Source organism: Xiphophorus maculatus, chromosome 3 (genome assembly GCF_002775205.1).
Source record: "Xiphophorus maculatus strain JP 163 A chromosome 3, X_maculatus-5.0-male, whole genome shotgun sequence".
Taxonomy (NCBI): domain Eukaryota; kingdom Metazoa; phylum Chordata; class Actinopteri; order Cyprinodontiformes; family Poeciliidae; genus Xiphophorus; species Xiphophorus maculatus.
This window is the reverse complement of record NC_036445.1, coordinates 26,390,315-26,409,528: the sequence shown is the minus strand read 5'-3', so window position 1 is coordinate 26,409,528 and position 19,214 is coordinate 26,390,315. Positions and strand designations below refer to the sequence as shown.

The window sequence follows — 19,214 nt, the reverse complement described above, 5'->3', positions numbered from 1 at the left end:
TGACATCAATCCTTGAATTCCCTCTATTGATGGAGTGTGAGGAAAGCGCTCCTATTAATATTCACAAGGATGAAGCTGTTGCCTCGTCACCCTGGGAATTCCCCACAGTCGGATATTTGGGATAGAAATGGGATATTTTGAAATATTTGTAGATTTAGTTTGTGAAAGCTGTCAGCTTTGGTCATTTTTCCAGTTTAAAACAACACACAGCAAACAAACCTGCAGCTTAGTCATGCACTAATGATATGTTTATTAGTGTCCATAAAATAAACCGTGGCTTTCCTCCACAAACGTTTCAGTTTCTCATTTTCCTTTGATTGGAACGGAGAGGAAAGTCAGGACATTCTTGACCCGCTGAGAAACTCCCTCACACAGAAGCCAAGTCAGGTGTGTAACGTTGCTTCAATTTACAAGTTTAGCAAAGTTTGTAAAATGTTTACCTAACAATGTAGTGTGAGTTGTACAAAGATGTCATTTTGGCCAGTTAAGTCTTTCTGTCGATGAAAAGAAACCCCCCCAAAAAAACCCCGAGGAGTGAAAACAAATGTCTCTATTTTTTTTTTCTCAAGAAGCTTCTAGACACATTCATGGCAGGAAGTCATTTCTAACAAGTACTGGGGCGTAAAGTGTTGGTTTTTTTTATTACATACAGCTGAAATCAGACGTTTGCATGCACCAAATAAAAAGAAACATCTTTTAGTTCCGTGTTGCAGAGATTAACGTCTTATGGTTCAAAAAGGTGCAGAGCAACAAAAATGACAGATTTTGTGAATATGTCTGTTTGATGGAAACGTCATAAAATAGACAGCACAGTCTCTCTCCTCATGTACGCCATTATGACAACAACAAAAAAAACCTGTACAAACTGTAGCTACACTTTGATGCTTTATGATAAAAGCTTTGCTTCAATGATAAAATGTATTATTTTTCTGCTTGTTTCCGCTTACCTACCGTCTCGTGCGTTCATCATCATGAAGTTAGGAGTTATTAGTTATGTTAGTTAGTTATAGGTTAGTACAACTGCAGCAAATTATAACCTGATTAAACTGGCTTTAAGTGACGCAGGTCTTTGTGGATAAGTGTCTTATGTTTCAGATTTGTTTCTGTTTTAGATTACCATACAAACCTACGTAGCATTTAAGTCCAGAGTTTGACTAGGCCGCTCCAGCACCTTTCTTTTGTCCTACGTGTGAGTCGGCCATTTCCGGTGAAATCCTCTGAGCAAGCGAAGTCTGTCAACGTTGTGGCGCCGACATTTTGTGTCACGCCCGGCGACTCGTCACTTAGAGAGGATCCTCTGATGCTGCGGGAACCTTAAAAACTCCTGGTTTTAGTTCACAGGCTGATGGGGAAGTCAGTGAAGTCAAACTAAAAACGACGTAAACATTTTTATTACCTATTAACCCGATTGAACAAACAGATTTAAGGAAACAAACTGCATGCTAAGAATTCATTTCCATTTGAAACTGAGTTGTTGTCTATGAGTATTTGTACATTTGAATCCAACAGATTCACTCTGGCCTTTAGGTCAGGCTGATGATTGAATGTGAGAAATCAGCTGGTATTTATACTTGGGACAGTATTTACTGCAGCAGCTTTGTTCAATGGCAGGACGTGGATGGAGGGCAGCAAAAGATGTTTTCTGGATGTTCTTATCTGTAAACCGAGTTTTTTTTATTTACGCATTTCTTCAACAAGGGGAAGCAAGAAAATAAAACGTCTGTGATTTGTTATCTTTGAAAATGAGACGACAAATCCGAGCCGTTTCCCGCAAAGCGGAGATTTCCGGCCCAGAAGCTTTAATTTGTTCATCGAGGTTGTTGTTGTTTCGGGGGATGAGAGGGTGCGACTGAGAACGTTCTAATCCGAGGGAGAACAGTCTGTCCGCACGGGGAGGGAGTCGGGTTCCTCCGTTTCTGACGACGACTCCAAAATCTTTGCGAGCTTAAGGCGCATGATTGGACGTGTTTCTTTGTGGCCAAAGTGAAATTGGTCCACAATATTCCGACGGTGATCTTTCAAGTGCTGACCGAGAAAACGGCCCCAAATATCAGTCAAAGCATTTAGGCTGCCCGATGAATACTTAACCAACTTTAGCAAATACTAGTGTGTGAATTATGTATGAAAATCCATTTTATGTTGGATACTGAAGAAAGAAAAGATGAAGTGAGAATATCTGGAAGCAACAAAGTTGATGACAGTTTGGTGTTTAGTATATTTATTATTTATCACAATTCCAACAAGGAAAAATAAAAATAAACCCCACCCAACAAACAACCAACCTCCCCGTAAATACTGTCACTGACCAGGTATGTAGCAAGAAATATGTTAAAAATGCACATTTAGACCATACAAAAACCAATGTCAAGATGTCAATATTCCTGGACCTCTGTTGTGGGTTTATTGAAAAAATAAATAAAATCAAATCATGAAAGATGTTCCAGGTTTTATGAAATCTATTTTCAGAGCATCTCAGAAGTCATGACAGTTTTATGACTTTGTCTCGAAATGTTAACAACAAGTAAATCAGCAGGTAAATTTACAAATGTTGATATTTGTTGGTGGTGTCTCAGTATAAAAAATGTAATTAAACTAAATTATTTATGAAAGATCTTCTGTTTTACTCTGTACCGCTTTGGAACAGCATGCGTTCATTTCTGTAGGTTTTCTATTTTGGCGAACGCCAAGACTCCCCCTGATTCAAAACTTCATGTTCTCAGTGTGGAGGACACAACTATCTCCTTTTTGACTTGCAAAAATGATTAATTAATGTCTAGCATGTTTTTTTAAAATGTAATTTTAAAAATGTAAATACAGAAATTCTAAAGTGTATTAAGCAAAAATAAAGAGGAAAGTGGAACCATATAAGTGGAACCGGGTGGCGCATTAGGTTGAGAAAAGTGTTTACATAAAATGGCTGTAAATTCCCACCCGTTTCTGGCCCTTGAATGCATCATGCCCCGTTTCCCCCACCTTCACTTCCGTTCGCAGCATTTGTCGGGCTCATCAGTGTGTATGTAGGCACCAGGTGTGCCCGCCAGGTTTAGAGAGTCGGGTCCATTGTTGGATCTGTCGGATGAGCGCCAAGATTTGGACCCTGCACATTTGTGCTGCTGGTAGGATAAATGGATTTTTGTCGTCACCTGTGTTTGGTTCTGTGTAATGTTGGGTCGCTTTTTATATTGTTGCTACTATCTTTCTGACGTGCTTTCTAATTGCTTTTTCAGGATGCATTTCAGCGGTTCTTTACTGCAGCATCTGTACGCTGTTGTGGCAGATTAAGGTAACAGTTTTTCATTTTGCCTTAAGTGGTTTTATTATTGTCGGCAGACACTTTACTGTTCTTTTTGGTATTACAGATTGCTGATGTTGCATATTTTGCTCTCACCTGGGTGCATTTTTTTTTTAGATGCTTTCGGTTAAATTAATAGGTTGAGCTAAAGGGCTGGAGTTGTAGCACCGAACGGTTAGTTCAGGGGTGGGCAACTCCAGGCCTCGAGGGCCGGTCTCCTGCAACATTTAGATGCATCTCTACTTCAACACACCTGAGTCAAATAATGAGGTCAGTAGCAGGACTCTGGAGAACTTGACTGCACTTAGGAGGTGATTGAGTTATTGGATTCAAGTGTGTTGGACCAGGGAGACATCTAAGATTTGCAGGACACCGGCCCTCGAGGACCAGGATTGCCCACCCCTGGGTTAGTTCATAGTTTGTTTTATTTTATGAATCAGCTGATTGGGCTCAGCGTCGTAGGACTGAGCTGACGCAACGTGAGATTTGTTTTGTTTTGTGTGTTTTGTCTAACATTGTTTTGTGTCCTTAATTTGCGTGATTATTAATTTGGTTTGCAGTTTTTGTTTAAGTCTCAAATTGCTTCTAGTGTCCCGAGTTGCTGTGCTCTACTGGGTTTTAAACTAGAATAATGGAGTCCATTTTTAATATTGTATAAATAGAATATATTTTGTATACTATTTCTGTTTCATCATATTAAGCCAGACCTCCCTGGGTACTTTTAATTGGGAGACCCTGGGCTACTTGATGAGATTTGAGACGTCTACCAGTTGGCTTTAAGGCCAAGTCCTCTGTCACAATCTGGTTCTTCCCCCTTGTTACACAAGCAAGACATGAATTGAGTTTTTTGGGGGGAAAAATGAGGAAATAATGTAATCAATTCTGTTTGGGTTTTTTTTTGTGTGTAGTTTCATAGACGGCTCCCATTAGAAGTAATCAAATGGAGTCCACCTGTGGTGAATTCGGTTGATTGGACTTGATTTGGAAAGGCACACACCTCTCTATGTAAAAGCTGATGGTGCAAGTCAGCTTTTACTCTTTATGAAAATCTCTTTATAAAGAGAGACAAATATTCTCTCAAAACGAGAGTATTTGTCACCTAATCCTCAGAAGCAAAAATGAAGGCACACAAACAATACTTTCCTAAAAGTAAATAAACAAAATTTAAAGTTTCAATTAAACAAGGTTCAGCTTCAAGGCAGGTTGTGAGTCGGCGTTCTACCTTTAATAATAATTTTGCTTCATAAATCCTAACGATTTTGTTTTGAGTAACAGTTTTCAGTCAGAGGCCTCTTCAGGTTTGTTGGAACACTGACTGCTACCAAAAGATCCTTTCTGCCCATTAACATTGGTTCTTTGAAGATACTTGGACAAATGAAGTTTTTGAAATGAAGTAATTAAGTGTTTTTGAACTGATTATTATCACATAATTTGACGACAAAATCCTCAATGATGATTTATATTAGTTCCTGTATACTTTATTTACCCAAAATTCTGCTAAGCGTGAAATAGTCTTTTTTTTTTGAGTATCCACATTCTTTAATGCAGGTCTCTGATTTCTGTAATTCAAAAAACTTGACATTCTAAAATGTTTCCAAATGAGAACGGATTCCACGAATAAAAAGGTGACAAAAAACATGTTAAATCCACCACCGCCCTTAAAGACACAGAAGATTAGGGAAGTTTGATATCATTTATTGTGGAAAAAAAATAATAAATCGATTGTTTTCAAATACAATTGTAATAACAGCTCATCTCAAACAAAGAGATTAAGTACAAATAAATACCTTGTGTTGCAATCACACATAATCCTCTGACACCTTGTAAAAATGTGCCCACAGGTTGAAAACTTGTGCAATAAGTATGCTGTGTTGCTTTTTATACGTTCATGTTGCTGCTACGGCGGCAGCAGGACGTCCTCAGAACTTGCAGCAGAACCAACCATGTTGGAGCCGCAGCAGAAACGACGGCGACCGCGCAGCTGGACTGATTCGTACGGCGTCTGAGGGACACAAGGAGAGGGTTTTAACATCTCCCTTCCTTGGCCCACAAGTGAATTAAGAAAAATCCCTTCATAAATACTCCCATTTGTTCATCTATCCAGTTAACCCTTACATCCATTGAGTCCTCGGGTATATCTTGATCCAAATCAAATATGCCATAGTCCGTCTGCAGCTCCACCAGATCAGAGCTCTGTTAAAGAGTTCATTCAGTGCATCTAGAATCAACATGGTAACATTTCAACGGTATAAGGCTCAGATGAAGCTCTTACCTCAGCAGCTGGAACAGCGTCGCTCTCCTGAACGCGGATGAACGCGACGACGAGGGCCGCGATGGGGAACATCTTCATCTTGACTGGGTGACGTACTTAAAATCTGAAGGATTTGCTCTGAGCTTGATGTCGGCTCTTTATTCCTCCTGCCTGATGACGGGACGTAGGGAAGGTGCTGGTATTTATACCCACTAGAGCAGCTGTTGCATCACAACCTGGAGCAAGTTATGGGATCAGCTCGGCATTTCCCACTGTAGGGGAGAGATGAGCAATATGCAGAAAGTTTGAATGTTACATTTCAACTTTGAATTTGTTTAAAAGAACAGAAAGTTATTCCTTCATTGTTTTGTAGATTTAGTATAAAAGTTCTTTTCACTTCTAAAAGGCAGAAGTGGATCTGCTAAATGTTGAGAAATCTGAGCCACAGTAGAGACAGTTTGTGCGTTTAGTCTCTGCTTTCAGTAAGCGAGTCAGTTTACATGTTCAGTAGTTCAGAAGAGCATTCTTCTAGATGTTGCATAATTTTTATTCTTCTGCATGAGACGCAGCGTACCGCTCTACAGTCTGCTGATGATGTAAACTTCAGGGTTTTCGTCAGACCGACACACGCACACAAATGTAATGAAAGTTCTTGCAGAGGCTGTGTGCAGGCGTTCGCTGAAGTGATTTATTATCAATGGGATTTTAATAGTTCACCACGTAAACCTGGCAAACTAACAATAACATGAGGAACAGCTCCGATAGGGAACGTGTCAGGTAAGCTGAGCTGACTTTGAACAGAAACTGGAATCAATAGGAGAAACGGTGATCTAATAAAATTAATAGAAGTATATAAGAACACTAGGAAACTAAACACGAGGACTAAAATGAGTAGCACTAAGTAATGAAGGACGAAACCCAAGATACTAACACTGGAACTTGACAGGAGTGACGACGAGAAACGTAAAAACAGTCTAATCTTAAGAATAAACTACAAAACTAGACGGAAGAAAAAACATGCATGTCTAGACTTACGACTCCGACTGAAATAAAGCAGAAATGAGAATAATCCAAACAAACACACAGACACTGAACAAAATAAGCTATTTAGAAAAGGGAACTCACTAGGGACAAAGGGTGAACAGAAAATGGATGGATGCACTGCTAAATTGACGCAGTGATTGAAATCCACAGTAGAGACAGCCATATAGTTTCAGGAAGTAGGTATAGGAAAAAAATATCGGTTATTGGCCAAATGTTGGCCAATTAATAATATTGGCCAAAAGTTTTAGTATATCGCATATCGACCAAAAATCCAATATAGTGCATCCCTATTTATTTATTTTTGTTTAATTTTGGAAGATAAGACAATAAGGCTATTTTTTTTCCTCCTCCATTTCTTGACACCGATTCTCTTTGCACTGTTGGATCTGGTACATTTTGCTTTGGAGTGTTTTTGTCTTCTTCTCAACTCTTGCAAACAACGCAAGGAGGTGGATGAGCAAACGACAGGAGATTCCTACCAGAGAAGTTGCCATTTTTGCCAGTTAACGAGATTCACTGACGTTTATGTTGCGGGAAGTCACACCATTAGTTAAATGTGTTCATTGCGCGTGAAATTTGTTTCAGAAATGTTGAATTTCACCAAAACTGTTTATGGAACCAGTTAACTCTACCTTTTTAAAAATATATATTTTACGTGCTCTAGATATGTATGAAATGTCTGGGGGGAAAAATAGAAATGATGATTGATCATGGCCTCATTTTTTTTTAAACACAAATTCAGACTTTTTAACAGCGTTGCAAACAGATGCGTCAATTATATATTAAAACTTTCTTAGTATTTTTTTAATGTTCCATAACATTCGTCGTGTTGAAAAACGTAACTGTTCTTTTGACACATTTCTGTTGCTTCTGTCACACAGCGAGGAATATAAAGTTGAACCATGTCAGTGATGAAATAACAGACACGCAGGTCGGTGTAAATCCTTGTATGTTTTGTCAGGCGAAAACAAACTGACATGAAAATCGGTGCAGATTTTTACCCGATTCCACCTGTCCAATCCCCAAAAACACAGATGTTCCTCATTCTCATATTCGTTCATAATTTATTGAAAAGCCAAACTGACAACTTAACTGTGCATTGCATTAGAGCGTTTTTTGCTTTCACTTTTAAGACTCTTTGTTTTGATCTCATCATCCAACGTGTTACAGAGCAGGCTCCGATGCTCTTTTCTGATTTTTAGGCTGCGTTCACACTGCAGCTTGAAGTGACTAAATTCTGAATTTTTTTGGTCAAATCAAATTTTTTATTTTTATTTATTTTTGCCGTGGCCGTTCACACTTCCAAATCTATGCGACCGGCATGCGTTCTCCACTGAGAACGGGCAATCGACCTGAAAGTGTCCCGCGCGGTGGAGCATAGCTGACACGCTTGAAGTTGTTGTCCGACCGGAGGAGCATGTTAACAACTTGATCCTCATTATAGTCCGTCGTAGTTGTTGTTTTTCTTCCTGCTTGCGCGAATCAGGACGCAGGATAGCGACGTTTGTCGAGTGCCAGTGACGTCCAGGTGGAATGAATGCGACCTGGATGTTAGGCCACATTTGAATCGGATACGTATCGGATATGCAAGTGGCCTTGTGTTGGATTTTATTTAGAGGCATCTGAGTGAAGGAAACTAATTACATGTGCACAACTCTCCATTTAAAAGATTGTTTTCTAAAACCTACCTCATAGTTATTTGTTGTTCTGCATCGGTCTTGTTTGCGCTTTGTGGCGTCCCTTATCAATCTCCCACCGATTTAGAGGTGAAAAATTGAAGTTCCCGATGACAAAGTAGGATTAAAGCTAAGAAAAAAAAATTACAATGACTTAAATGTAACAGAAAGCCTTCTTAGACTAAGACTAGACTATACTTGTTTGACGTTGACCCCAAACAACATCAATAATGTCCGACTTTACAATGTCCCAAACATATAGGTGGATAGTCATTATTTACTTTTACTTAAGTAACTTTTTGGGGTGAGAAACAGTACTTTTGGTAGTTTTTACGACACTGTACGTTTTACTTTTACTTGAGTAATATTTTTTATAAAGCATCACTACCCTTACTCGAGTAAAACTTCTGGATACGCTATCCACTCAGCTGAATGAAGGAAAAACAAGAAATGCATGAGATACAATCAGCTACAGTTTGAGTTAAAGTGAGATTTATTGTTTGTTTTGTTATTCTAACGATATTTTCTTCCTTTATATTTCTCTCTTCCTAGTAAACTTGCGTTACCAACTCATACAAGTTTCGTTTAAGTTTTTTTGTTTCGTTTCGTTCTTTTAAAGAGTTGGGAAAAGTGTTTCTCGTGCCTTGATCTGTTGTTTGGCAATCAGGTTATTTATTTTTTATACATTGTTATTGTTTTTTTTTTTTATTTTAGACTTTAAAATAGCACAATTAATAATTTAACATTTCTGTTTGTCTAACGACACCAGTTGAAAATGTTAAATCAGATTATCTCATCCACTTACTCGCTACTTGAGAAGCCTTTTTAAAAAACACTTTTTTATTCTTGAGCAATTTTTGGACAGTTTCTTTTTACTTTTGAGTAAAAATATGTTGAAGTAGCACAACTCCTACTTAAGTGAAGTTTTTGTATACGCTACCCTCACATGGTCATATAATTACTACAGATTTAGCTTTACTGAGGAAGATCCATGAGAGGAGCTTATTAAAAATAGAAAATTCTGCCCCGCTTGGAAAACCTCTGAGCTTTGAGGAGATTTAGTTTTGTTTAAAAAGTACTGAAAAATCTAAATGAGCCCGACTATAACAGAAGTTAAATTTTGTGAATGAGAATTACAATTTGCTAAATAGATGCAGAATCTTATGAGAATTACAGCTACAGTGGAATGCAATCGACAGCAGTAAATCTGCAGATATTTAGTTTGGGAAGAAGCAAGCTTAGAAACGAAAATGAAATGGTTGTTGAGATTATTGTAGTTCCATAGATTAATTAAAATATAGGTATAAAAATTCATAATTTTGTTATGTTCAAAAACAGCCACCAAACCCCTGAAGGTGTGCTGCAGTGTCTGGTATAAAAGCAGATTTTCAAGAGGTTTTATTTTTGCAACTTAGCAACCCGCCAGCAAACCCAAACCCGAAGAAGCACACGCATGAAGAAACGTATCGAGGGGGTAACATTTATTACGGCAAAAAAAATATCACACCTCTGCTCAAATCAGCACCTTCTGCAGCGATTTGTATTTTTGCAGGAAACGTCCGCGTGTTTCCACAAGCGATATGGATGGAAAGCTGAAATCCACTCACATCCTTCAAAAAGTAACACGATATTCAACTACATCTAAATGAGCGAATGTAAAGAAGTGATTTTTTTTTTTTCTTTTACTGTAGTTGAAGTTTTCTTCTGGCTTCTCAGAATCTGCAGCAGATGCCACAGCCTCTCATGTTGGGGCAGCAGCCGCAGCAGAAACGGCAGCCACGGGCGCGCCTCTGGAATGAGGTGTACGGCATCTGTGTAGGGACATAAAACAAATGTCATTTAAAAGAATAAATCAATTGAAAATCTACGACCTATTTAATAACGCGCCTCCCAACTACTAGCGTTACAAATAAGACACTCACAAACAAAGCCATGATATCGATATATAAAATGCAGCTGTAAGGCCAATAAAGGCAATTTTTTAAAATATTTAGGACGGTAGACGTCATTTTCAACATGTTCAAGTGCAAATAAAGAAAAGAATCATGCTTCGAAAAGCAAAAAAGAGAACCTTATCCATAATTTGACATCTAAATCTGTCTATAGTCAGACTGACGGTACTTTATTCAGCTTACCTTCCAGGAGTCCTCTGGGTTGTCTTGACCAGCAGCAGCTGGGCTGCCGTTGGTCAATCCGTCCATCAGTTCAGGTCCCTGTAAAAGAGTTTTGTTAATTAATGTACGCCAAACGTCATCAGTAATACAAACTACAAATCGGTGTCGATGAAGCCCTTACCTCAATCACCAGGTCGGCAGAGCTCTGCTGAACCCCGATGATTGCCACCACGACGGCCACGGCAACGGCAAGAGTGAGCGCCTTCATTTTCAGTGTCGTTTTTCCGGCTGGAGCTTCAGGAACCCAAAGTTGAGTTGCTTCAAACTCGATGTCTGAATGTGAGCAGAGTGCTGGTATTTATACCGACTCGGGTGTCTGTCGCAACGTCGGTCGGCCGAGCAGAAGGGAAGTATTTCAAAAACAATTGCGAAGGCGAGTGGTTCAAAAGTTTCAATTCATTAAAAAAACAAAACAAAACAACAAAAAAAACCAGTGGTGCGTTTGGAAATGTGGCTGTTTTCTTTCTTCCCTCTTTAAAGCAACGTGCAGCGGCTGTAACAACTGAGCAGAAATCTTTTGAACTATCGACCTGCTGTGACATGTTTGCAGTTGAGGGTCTGTGGTTTAGTTAAAATGAGGATAAAAACAAGTGTAATTCAACCTTTTAGTTTTGCACCCCCCCCCCCAAAATCTGTGAACTTCACTGAAGTTGTGTGAAGTCAAAAATGCTGAAACCAAAACTATGCTTCAGCAAAGAGCCGTGTTAGCTTAGAATGTTTGCCTTTATGGAACCGGTTAATTCCACTTTTTATTTTAAAGTTTTACTTTTTGCCCTGCGCAGATTTGTTTCCTATGAATAATCTAATGCCATTTCAAATATAACGTACCTTTTTGTCTTAATTTGCTCAGTAGCTCTACATTACCACGGCCTATTTTCAGCCATTTCACAGATGGCTGACATAAAAAAAAATAAAAATCTAAATTATGATTTAATACTCTTGTTCAAACTCTGAAGAGCTGTTTTATAAGATAAATTTTGCATTTTTAAATTTTTTTTAGATCCTGGATCTTCATGATGCTGATGGTTCGTTGATGTTCTCTTAACAAGCTTTTTCAGATTTGTATTTTTTAAATTTAAATAACCATGTGAGCATAGTTTTTTTTTTTTTTTTTTTTTTTTCTGCCTCTTTATATTTGTCATATGCAAAACATTGCAGCTCGTAGTTGTAATGTGACAAAATGTGTGGAAAATGTCAAGGGGTGTGTGAACACTTTTAGTGCATTTATATTGAACGGATAAACTTATTAATGAGCGGCTTTCAGTTTTACAGCGATCCAACTGCAAACACAAACCAAATGAAAAAAATAAGTGCATATATAATTTTAAAGATGTGATAAAAAAAAAAAGAATCGTGCGCTTACATCGTTATATAACTCCACTCTTTTTATTGCTAGAGGAATAAAAACCTCTTAGTTTAAAGACGCCATCTTCAACCTAAAATATTGTTTTCTCACAATGTAGAAAGAGAAACGCCGTTGAAAAACGTAACCGTTCTTTTGCCACATTTCTGTTGCTGCTGTCCCACAGAAAGAAATATCAAGTTGCCTCAGCCAACCATGTTAGTGGTGAAATAACAGACGCTCAGCTGTTTGAAGCCCTGTACGTTAACATTGAGTAATAAAACAGCCGAAAACGAACCTGACCTCTGACTCCACCTGTCCAAATCCTCAAACACGCAGATGTTTCTTATTCTCATATTCATCATTTATATGTAAACCAAACTGGCAACTTAGTTGTGCGGTTTCTTTTATAGCAGGTTGGAGGCATTTTTGCTTCCCTTTTAAATCTCAACATACCTTTGACACAGCAGGTCCTAATAATGCTTCATTCTGATTTTTATTTCTGATGAATTCATTTGCTCTGGTTATTCCACTCGCTGTCGAACTCTAGTGTGTGAAGTCGCTGCTTCACGTCTGCTCAGCTGCACAATTTTAGTAACAACTTAGCAAATTAGCTTCAGTTCAGACTACAGATGCAAATATAATTGACATTTAGCACTATTTATATTGTTGTACAGTGAGTGTATACACTATATAGATATTTTTAATGTATGTTTTGTAATATTAGGCTGTTTTATTAACTCACCTGCACATGTTAGTCCCTGTGTAGGTTAAGTAACCTGCATAGGGACTAGGACGTTCCTCCACCTGCATTGTTATTAATAATAATGCAGGTAGAAGAAAAACAAATATTTGTTTTTTTTCTTTTAAACATTGTTACTGTTATATAATAAATTAAACTAGATCCTGCAAACTTTCCTATTTTATACATGTAAGATTTATTTTTTAGGCTCTAGTGGCCTTTTCTTAGAAAGTGCTAAGAGAGGAAAGTAGGTAATGAGAGAGGGAAGACATGCGACAAAGGTCGGGATTTGAATCTGCGACAGATGCTAATTGTCTCCTTATTGTCACTGTATCCATCAGATGGATTTACTGATGGATACAGTAAATCCATCACTTAGTTTAGCAGGGTTCTGGGCTTTGCCACCTATAATCAAGTGGAGTATGATCCTTTATTTTTGCCTGAACTAGTCAGCGTTGCTATGCCAACATGTTTTTTTGTTTTTTTTATTATTGATAAAAGTTATTTTTTACTGTGTTGCCTTTTGGTAACGCAAGACTAGAAGTTGAGGCATTGAAGAACGAAAGCCATACCCTGCTGAAGTGCAGGACTGTAAAAAGCGACACAGCGATAAGACGGACGCTTTTCAACATCGAGCTAAAGGACACAAACAATGTTCGGTAAAATATAGAACATTTAAACCTTTCCCCAACATGGCGGCATGATTTAGAGAAGTTTAGAGTGTAAATATGTTGATTTTTCTATTGAACTGCCTCTGGATATGGATAATTAGTTGAACAACGCCATGTCAGGAAAACCATAAACCAAGACGAGATAGCTTAATGTTGCCTGAATAAGATCTTACTAATGCAATAGCAGGATCTTTGTTTCCCCCCCCAACATGATCTGCTTCTGGAGTTATGCATGGTGGCGTAGTGTCAAAACTTTGACTAGATAGTTTGGTCACATCTACATTTCCAAGAACTTTTGAAAACTTTCAAACTGCAAAGGCGCACTTTCTGGTAAAACAGCAGCGTGTAAAACCTCTCAAGACTTTCAGTTTCCTTCTAGACATGGGAAAATTGCATGCCCATATGTCGCACCAAGTCATAATTGGTTTATTCTGTATTCCTGTTCCCCCCCTTCCTTCTTTCCTTGCCTGGCACTTAACACGGCAGTCATGAGCCGTGAGACACTTTGACACAATGCTGGGAATTCTGCCAAAACATGTGTAGCACAGGAAGAAAATTTAATGCAGGGGCAATGTAATTAGTCCAATAAATGTTTTTTCTTTTCTTCCCTTGGATGCATTAGAAACAAAGCGGGGCTTATCGTGACGCGCGGAGTTTTTTTTACTGGGAGCGGATCGTGTCCTCGGCACGGAGTCAGAGGGCGCCGCTTTTCGGTGGCAATTAAATAATTTAACAAGAGCGACTGTAACACTCGCGATGTGTTTACGGCGAATAGGACAGACAATAAGACCAGCGCTAGGTTTGGCTACGGGAGTAGAGAAATGTGTAAGTGTATTAATGACCACAGGCCAGAAAATAAGTTCAAACTCCTGGCTTATCATTTGTTGAAAAGAAAAAACAACAATGCTGTTTTGTAAAAACAATATTACAAACGGTTGACATACAATGACACAAAATTCAAGCCAAAATAGTTTCCCCGTTTCTTTCAGAATATTTTATTTAATCCCTGTTTGAAATTTAAACTTAATGTTAGGCATTAAAGGATACTATTTATTTAAACCCAGGTTATAGTTCTATTTAAGTTCAAGTCGATACTGTTAAATCTATTTAATTTACAGTCTGTTTGTTTTAAATCTATTTTAGTTATTTAGTGTTCTTTTTAAGTTAGTTAGAACGCAGTCAGTAAAAAATAAAATGCAGAAAGCTCCTCCTCCAAAAATGGAACAAGGTTTCCAGACAGCAGGTACTTTTTAATCGTCGATTTTCTCTTATCTCTCTTTCACAGCACAACTCTTCGGCTTCTTCTTCGAGCGCCAGAGAACGTAGCGACCCGGTTGGCTGGAGCAAGTCACATGGGCTACACGTCAACGTGACCCTTCAGAATAAGAGATTTTTCTCACACTTGACCGTTTTTAGCTGCTGACAAAATAAGTGTGTTTTGTACGTTTTTAAACTAAATAAAATATCATAACATGAAATACAGCATTTATAATGTCTGTAATTATTATTGTTTTTTATATTTTTAGCTATTTTAAGACCAATTTATCCTCTATTTCTTTATTTATTTTCTATTTATGCATTTTGTAGCTATTTTTATGAAAAGGCTTATATTTAGTGAGGGCTATGTTAACCTGGGTTACAACAACAAAAACTGTTTTGCTTTCATCATTAAAAAAAAATAGATCTTTCATGGTTCCTCGTTGGAGAATATGCGGTGCCTTGAGAAAGCATTCGTACCTCTTGAAGGTGTTGTCACGTCAACTCCAGACTTTGATGTATTTTACTGTGGATTTTACGTGATAAGCTACGTAAGGTAGCACATAGCTGGAAAATTATACATGGGTTTCAAAATATTTTACAAAACACAAGAAATAAAAATTCGGACATGTGTGCTGTGCATTTGTTTCCAGAGTCAGTAGGATTTAGCCAACCTCTAAAGCAAGTACGGCAGGACGTTTTAGAGTTGCATTTCTTCCAGCTTTGCATATTTAAGAACCAGCAAAATAACTCAAAATCAGTCAGAAACGGATTTAGAATGTGAATGGAAATCTGGCGATAAATAGTCGATCGGAATTGGGAGCGGGCTTTAGCTGGGCCATTCCGACGAACAAACTTGCTCATATGCAGTCGCAGCTCTTTTCCAGCCTGTACGCATGATGCTACCACCGCCATGTTTGATCATGGGAATGGTGCGTTCAGAGTGATATTCGATGTTGGTTTTTCGCCAATACGTAGAGTTTTTCTTGTAAGCTTAAAAAAGTTCTGCCTTGGTCTCATTCCATTCAGATGAGACCCATTCTCATTCTCTTGAGAAACGTCTCTTGCAAACAGACCTTCTGTTTTTCTTTCACCGACTGCCTAAAATGTCGGTACAACAAAAATAAAACTAACCACGTACCATTTTCCTTCCACTTCACAGCTATCCACAAGGTATCCAGAGGTATGTAAAATGTATTTGCAAGCGTATGCAAAATAATCAACTGTTTGTCTTTCCGCTGTCAAGCAATTTCCACAACAGTTGTCAATTTGAAGACACGACATTACAAGACACAAAGATTTGAGTGTTTAGCATTGGCCAGTTTGTTCGTCTTTAACAAGTCGGCAAGAATTAGGCAGAGCCTGCAACAGTTTGGCGACAAATGGCTTCAGATACGACTTTTGGTACGTGTGGATTAATGCGTCAACTGGGATCGCTGGGATGGATTACCCACTTTGGCTGCATTAAGACTGGAAGTGAATTGAGGTGAATTCAGGACAGTAGTCTGCAGGGTGGTTCAAGAATGTTCCCTTCTTAACATTCTGCCATTAGGCCAGAACTGTAAACAATTTTTGGATGGTTGATTTAGCGTTGCCTTGTAAAAAAAAAGCGTTGATTATTTTATGTAGGGATATTGGGGGTGGGGGCGAAGACGAAATCACACCACGGTTTTCAGCTTGTCATTTGTGAAAATGATTCTGGGCCAAAATGAAGCAAAGCTAAAGAGTTACAGACAAAACGTCACGAGACGCCACAACTAGCTACCTCAGCTAGCTCAATTTAGCCGTGAAGTTACGTCCCTGTTTTATTGGCCAATTCAAGAGATACGATGGACATATATGACGGCAATTCCATGTCCGTTTTCTTTTATGGTCAGCTATATAAAATCATTGTTGATAACTTTCATCGAATCTGCACAGCGACTCTGTTGCTTGCGAGGAGCATCCAGAAAACTGCTCAGCATGGCCGGTTAAAGAGATTTAGAGGACCCTGGAAACTGTTTAAGTGTTTCTCACAGAACAGAAAATTGGCATTCTCTGAGAAAACATTTTTTTTTTGCATCTGTAATTCCTCCACTAGTAGATGCACACACACACACACACACAGGCCGAGTCCTCGTTGGGCTGTGTGTTTTAATGGGCTCTCCCAGTCAGCGCTCCAGTGATAGATGTGGCTTTCCAGACGCTACAGAAAGAAGACTGGAGGGGTGCAGAAAGGGTGTCGGGCACATTTGCCTCTGGGTGTCGGCCGAGTCAAAGTGTTGCCACATGAATGACATTGTACGCTCTTCATTAAGAATAAAACTGACTGTACAGTAGCATGCAAAAGGATGCGTAGCTTTTGAACCCAAACTATAATGTGTTTTATTGGGATTTTTGTTTTGTTTTTGTGGATAGCTGTGAAGTGGAAGGAAAATGGTACTTGGTTTAGTTTTATTTTTGTTGTTTTTTTAAATGGTTTTAAAAAGAAACAAAAAACATTAAAAGGTTGCCACACATTTTTAGCTCGCTGTTCACTTAAAAACATTTTCCCCCCACTTCACAAATTATCACCATTTTTTTGTTTTGTTTTTATTGGCTCTACTGGCCTTTAATGGATAGTGAATTGACAGCAAAGTGGGTAATGAGAGTAGGGGAAGACATGCTGCAAAGGTCACCAGGCTGGGAATCGAACCTGCGACGGCCACGTCGAAGACAAAGGCCTCCAAATGTGGGTTGCGCCACCACAGCACCCCGTTATCAGTTTTTCAGAGAACGTTAGTGAATAAGCAGCATCACAGAGACAAAGGAGCAAAGAAGTAAGACGTGAAGCCGTGGTGAATGTTAAAGCGGGGTCAGGTGATGAAAGCACAACTCTTCTGTAAAATCGGCAACCAAAGTTTCTCTCAAAATGCTGCATGCACAGCTGCTCCAACGCATAAGAGGCTTGTTGCTACAATGCCTGAATAAGATGCCGACATTTCCTCCGATGGCTGATAGGTGATGAGCGCTGGCGCCTTGGCTGAATTACAAATATATCTCATGTAACGTTAAATCCAAAGATGCCATGATTTCTAATGACTTATCGCATGAACAAGCGTATTCACGTGTGATTTTAATTTCATGTTTTTGGATTTTTACGGAAAGACGGTGTGAAATTGTGCTTTTTCAACCTTAGCACAACAAAGACTTGCGGACATTTGCAATGGAAATGCAGCTTGCGACTACAGTTTATGTTGGATACTTTCTGTGGGATAGCATGCCATGAAACTGGATTCACTGCTGATTCAAACTCTGTTACAGTGGCCTAAAAAAACCCCACTTGATCTTAATCTTATGGAGCAACTCGGTCCACTCTGTGGTACAATCCACCAAATCTTCAGCAGGTGTCTGTGTCTACCAAACTCTCTGTGGAACGTCAAACCCCTTTTAAGAAGACGCAAGGCGGCTAGGAAGCCGGAAAAAGTGGCAAGTAAGTGCATATTAATAAATGGCGGAATGCCATTCTGTGTCAAAGCTGCGACGCATGGAACACGCTGCGAAACATCAAATCAAAGCGCTCCCAGCGGCCTCTAATTTGCTTCAGCCAAACGCCCGCGTTTGTTAATTAAACCACAAGGTGAAGCCGGTCACAGACTCAACAGTTGGCCCCGGCTGCTTCCTGGGAGGCGGTATATTTAGCCGTCCCGTGTGGCCCTGTGGGGTTGGCTGTACTGAGGTAACAGGGCTGTCTGTTGCGGCCTGCTCGGTCGCAGCCTGTCACGCCTGTAAAAATGTTTGTGAAGTGAAAAACCAAGAAAACTGCGGTCCCTGTGCCAAAAAAAGGCTCCTCGGTCCCATCCCCCCCCACGGCCCCCTCCTCTCTGCGCCTAATGACAGAGCAACAGATGTCGCTCTCAGGGAGTCGCGAATGTCAGCCGTCTCTGTGAAGTCACTTCGGCCCGAAACGGGAAGTAAAGTTTCTTTTTCTTGTTCCGTCAAGACTTATTGCAGAAATAAACATCAACGAGGCTGTGAATGTACTCGTGAATAACCCATCTTTCATGCAGATCTCCATAAAATTACCAAGACTGTAATCAGCATGGAATCTTAATTTCCCTGGAAAGTTAATTAATCCATATAACTTTCAAGGAAGGCTCGTAAAGCTCTCCGCTCATATGGCTGTAATACGTTATTTGGAGGCATTCGCAGTGGAAATGCTTAGTCTTCCAGCCACCCAGGAGCATTTAGTAAGCAAAATGGCCTTTTCAGCACCGCATCTTGCACCCCCCCCCCCCGTTTCTTTCTTTTTTTTTTTTTTGCAAGATTCTCAACGCCCACTACATATTCCGTGCAGCCGCTCGAAATGAGGCACCCTGGAAATTGCTTCTGTTTTATCCATGTCGTATTTTTTCTTGTTTTTTTTTTTTATAACGTAACGTGGCAAGCATTACACGATGAGGGACTAATGATATATTTTCTCAGCTGGAACGTGGGAATTGCACCGCGGACCTGAAACAGTGTTGAGTCTCAGTAAATTAGCGTGCGCCGCAAAAGCCAGCACTTTGCCAACTCTGTGCTGGCTTGGCGCCCCCTTCCACCCGCCACCCAACAGCCGCCCCTGATCCCCCTAACCCCCCCAAACGTGAACCGGCTACGCTGTGGCGGGAGGAGGGGGAGCTGAAGGAGATAGTGAATGGAAGCCGGAGTCTTTGCAGGCCCAGACGTCACCAATTGACAGCTCAGAAATATCCGTTTTAATAAGAGGAGAAAAGTGGATTTGGCCAGACGTCTTCATTCCTCCCAT

At 39.5% G+C, this 19,214-nt stretch overlaps 1 protein-coding gene and 1 long non-coding RNA gene across 2 annotated transcripts; one reads left to right on the top strand and one right to left on the bottom strand.

Annotated features, from left to right (window-relative positions):
- The first annotated feature begins 3,005 nt into the window (after positions 1-3,005).
- LOC111608073 lies at positions 3,006-14,582 on the top strand. The gene is made up of 3 exons (XR_002752520.1): positions 3,006-3,116; positions 3,228-3,283; positions 14,478-14,582. It is a non-coding gene; the product is annotated as an uncharacterized LOC111608073 (long non-coding RNA).
- LOC102217508 (hepcidin-like) lies at positions 9,728-10,722 on the bottom strand. The gene is made up of 3 exons (XM_005799026.3): positions 10,559-10,722; positions 10,399-10,476; positions 9,728-10,074 (listed from the first exon to the last, which is right to left on the bottom strand). Exons 1-3 carry the CDS (start codon positions 10,643-10,645, stop codon positions 9,976-9,978), a joined length of 264 nt encoding a protein of 87 aa, XP_005799083.1. The 5' UTR covers positions 10,646-10,722; the 3' UTR covers positions 9,728-9,975.
- Positions 14,583-19,214: the final 4,632 nt, after the last annotated feature.

Coding starts and splice junctions, on each gene's coding strand:
- LOC102217508 (XM_005799026.3), bottom strand. CDS start 10,645: ATGAAGGCGCTCACTCTTGCCGTTGCCGTGGCCGTCGTGGTGGCAATC. Junction 10,477..10,558: donor CTGCCGACCTGGTGATTGAG/GTAAGGGCTTCA, acceptor ACTCTTTTACAG/GGACCTGAACTGATGGACGG. Junction 10,075..10,398: donor ACCCAGAGGACTCCTGGAAG/GTAAGCTGAATA, acceptor GTCCCTACACAG/ATGCCGTACACCTCATTCCA.